Below are 3,730 nucleotides of genomic sequence, written 5' to 3'. Positions count from 1 at the left end.
GCGTATTGTGTTTAAACTGGCAAACTATTGTTTGCAAATTGCAATTTTGCTAACATCAGTTCAAGATAAATTGGTTTAGTCTCTTTTGGCTTTTATTTCCTTGCCAATAGTTTGCTGAGACAAGTAGAACGACAAATTACAACACAATATGCTATGTAGATATAATTACAAAAGTCAAGATTCACAAACTTTGGCCAAATTTATAGAGAAAGTCATCTATATAATGCCAAATCAAGGTTCACACTGTGGACAAGTATTCTGCCTAACATGTTCCTAATGTTGATGATGATTAAGTTGGGACATTTTTAATGTCAAAGCAAGCCGTTAAAACTAACGAAATAATATTGGTTCCTTATGCTTAACTGGTGGAACTATGAACACACCCTTATTTATGATGGGATACTTGGCAAATGTACGCTTAATCTGAAATTGTACCACTGGAAAGCCACCACAAAGTATCAGTATGTGCATGGGCATGTTTTAATATAATTTTATGCCCACTTGTAAGGAGTATGATACCTCAAAATTGTGGGGTTTCTTTTTTTTTTTGCGAGGTTACTCTGGTATTATTTGTGAGGTGTGTGGGTATTAAAATTTTCACGTCATGTAAATCTCCACCATCGCACAAAGGAGCTATATCGTGGAAAAGCAGCAAAATGACACTCGCGGCATCATTAGTGATATGAACTTGTTTGTGACATGTTATGAGACTACCGCAAGGGTTGTATGTCAAAAGTCCCTAAGCCACTCACCGCCTCTATGCGAGCAACAAATCAGTTAGTGTTGCCAAAAACATTTGCACTATGTTTCATATTGTGAAAACAGAGCCATATCTAATTCATGTGATCATGTCACATGCACTGTGTAGAAATATTTACCAAGCTATATGTCGAAAACACCGGCAGGCAGACTACGCAAACAAACAGACGGTGGAAACATCGTTCCACGACCATCACGGGTCACCCTTGGCGAGGCAGGACGCCGGGGCGACGACTCCGGCGGCCTTGCCGGACGCCCGGTAGCAGGAGGCCGTCGCCGCGCCCCCGCCCACCACGGTGAGGTTGACGTTCCTCAGCTCCAGCTCCGTGCACGGCGCGGTGTCGCTGCACGCGATCTTGATCGCCCGCGCCGTCGCCGACGTGCCCCTCACGTCCACGAACTCCACCTTGCGCACCTCCACCGCCTCCGTCTGCACGCCCACACAAGTTCAGTTCACGCTTCATTACTCTGCATCATTCGGTACGATTCAGAGACGAGACGGCGAACCCTACCTGGTTTGCGCAGGGCGTCGGCTGGTCGCAGTAGTACTGGTCGATGATGATGGGGTTGGACACGTTCTTCATCACGATGCTCTCGAACCTCAGGTCGCGGGCAGAGCCCATCCCTCCCTGAAGCAACACAACACAAGTTGGTTGCACATGTTGCAATGAGAGTGTTTTTACTATTTCTGTAACAAAACTGTTCTTGTCTATTAAAATTACCTGCCAGCTCTTGATCCGGACGCCGTTGGTGGTGTTGGTGAGCAAGCAGATGTCCACCCTCACGTTCTCGACCCTGTCCGCGGTCCGGTTCTTGCCCAGGCTCCCAATGCTGACCAACACAACGTGCTGCGTGTTAGTGCTGCACATCACTAAATTCTAGCAGCAGCTGGGTTCAGTGAGTAGTAAAGAGGTGTTGCACAGGAGTAGTACCTGATACCGTGACCAGGCCCACATGAGATGTCTCTTACCCGGACGTCGGAGCAGTTGCCGACCATCGACACGCAATCATCCCCTGATCCATACAAAGCGATCACACTAGTGTAGATCAATCAATCATGCTACTAGACTATGTGACTGTGTGCTGCAAATGAAGCGTGTGAATCTGAATTTCAGAACAGAAAATCTAATTATCGGCAGCAATGTAGGACCGAACTACATGAAACGCACACATTGCTGTCAAGTTCACATCCATGTACGTCATTATTCTTCGTATCACGGCTGCTATCTATTTTGTCAGATTATATTCGGTCAAGGTTCAACCAGCCGCCGGCTTCGACCTTATCTTTCAGAAGAAAACTGCCTTTCAAAGACAAAATTTGCAAGCAAGGATGATGTTAAGGCGTCGCAGTCTGACTCTGACGGCGAAACGTCAGCAGAGCATACAGCCATACAGGGCACACTCGACACTAGTGACAACGTACCCGTGGAGATGAGGTTGTCCGTGATCTGGACACGGGAGGAGTCGTTGAGGTGGATGCCGTCGGTGTTGGGGCTTTCCGCCGGCGCCACCAGCCGGAGGAAGCTGGCCTTCACGTCCACGCACCGCGTGAAGGACAGGTGGAACTGCGGCCCGTTCTGCAGCGTCACGCCCTGCACGCTCACCCCCCTGCACTCCTCGAAATGCAACGCCTGCAGCAACAGAACAGCATCCCAAAACCATCAGACTAATCTCGCCATCCGGCGCTTCTCGCCGCCGGCGAGAAACGGGGGTGTCGAGGTCCACTCACCCTAGGAGGAGGCCGCGTGTTGCAGGGCTGCGGGGAACCAAGATACATGTGTCACTTTGAGAGTTGAGAGGCAGGTGATGGCGGGTTGACTGGTAGCTACTAGTGACGTGGTACCTGGGTCTTCTTGCGCTTGCAGGAGCGCGCCCACCACTCCTGCCCGACGCCGTCGATGGTGCCGCCGCCGCTCACGGACAGGCCGTCCACGCCGTAGATGTACAGCCACTTCATCGGGTCCCTCCCCGCCCACTCGTCCGGGCTCGCAGGCGCCACGATCGTCCCGGCAATCTGGCCAGCACCACCGCGAACATCAAGAAACAAGAGACTGCGAAGCTGTTCACAGGGGAACACACGTACCAGCAGCTTGAGCTTCTTCTTGCAGGGGCCGGCGAGCTGCACCGGCCAGATCCGGTAGGCCTTGGCGACGGGCACGGCGAGCACGGCCTGCTCCTCCGAGCCGCACGCCGCCGTCCACGCGTCCACGAAGGCCTGACCAATCCATCGAAACAGAGTGCGCCCGGAGATCAATTAAGAATTAACCACGGTGATCGACGCGTAACAATCTGTCAGAGAGCGTGTATATATGCGTCACCTGCGTGTCGTTGGCAATGCCGTCGCCGACGGCGCCGAAGTCGTCGAGCGTGAGGAGGACGCGGGCCTCGGCGGCGCCGGAGAAACACACGACGGCCGCGCCGACGAGCGCCACAAGCACACGCAGCACGGACGCCGCCGGAGTTCTCACCATTCCCGCGCCGAATAAATCACCTAGCTAGCTCTGCTCGGGGCGCGCACCGCTGGCACCGAGCGGCATAAAGAAGTGAAGACGGGAAGCGGCGAGAGGACGCACGGGCGGGGCGAGCGGATTGCTTGCACGACACCTAGCATGTGCCGCCCTTGTACCTGGCCTGCTTTTTCCCGGGAAGCAAGTGAATTCCATCCGTGATTTTGTCGGGCGATCGCGAGATTTCCGCAGGTGGCAAAGGGGTCATTTGAGTTGCCTGCGGATTGGGCAACACATTGCTGCGCTTTCGTTTGATTCATAGCCATGTCTTGATTAAAATGCACTGTGCTTTATGTAGGTTGGTATAATTGGACAAGTGCTTTACTATGGGGTAAGTTATAGGATGGTATAACAAGCCACGAAATCGGCAAGAGTTTCTCAAGAGTGGAAGGGGATCGGCCGATCAGGAGAATTTTGTGCAAATGCTGCATCAGTCGTCTAAGATTGATTTAGAGCAGATTTTT

The 3,730-nt window shown here is 52.1% G+C and overlaps 1 protein-coding gene across 1 annotated transcript; it reads right to left on the bottom strand.

Annotated features, from left to right (window-relative positions):
* Nucleotides 1-781: 781 nt before the first annotated feature.
* On the bottom strand, nucleotides 782-3,406 carry LOC123182845 (probable polygalacturonase At1g80170). The gene is made up of 9 exons (XM_044595515.1): nucleotides 3,078-3,406; nucleotides 2,843-2,974; nucleotides 2,603-2,773; nucleotides 2,489-2,515; nucleotides 2,183-2,390; nucleotides 1,692-1,773; nucleotides 1,482-1,590; nucleotides 1,272-1,388; nucleotides 782-1,189 (listed from the first exon to the last, which is right to left on the bottom strand). Exons 1-9 carry the CDS (start codon nucleotides 3,228-3,230, stop codon nucleotides 953-955), a joined length of 1,236 nt encoding a protein of 411 aa, XP_044451450.1. The 5' UTR covers nucleotides 3,231-3,406; the 3' UTR covers nucleotides 782-952.
* Between the last annotated feature and the right edge of the window lie 324 nt (nucleotides 3,407-3,730).

This window comes from Triticum aestivum, chromosome 1D, assembly GCF_018294505.1.
Source record: "Triticum aestivum cultivar Chinese Spring chromosome 1D, IWGSC CS RefSeq v2.1, whole genome shotgun sequence".
Classification (NCBI taxonomy): Eukaryota; Viridiplantae; Streptophyta; class Magnoliopsida; order Poales; family Poaceae; genus Triticum; species Triticum aestivum.
This window is presented reverse-complemented; position numbering and strand designations above follow the sequence as displayed.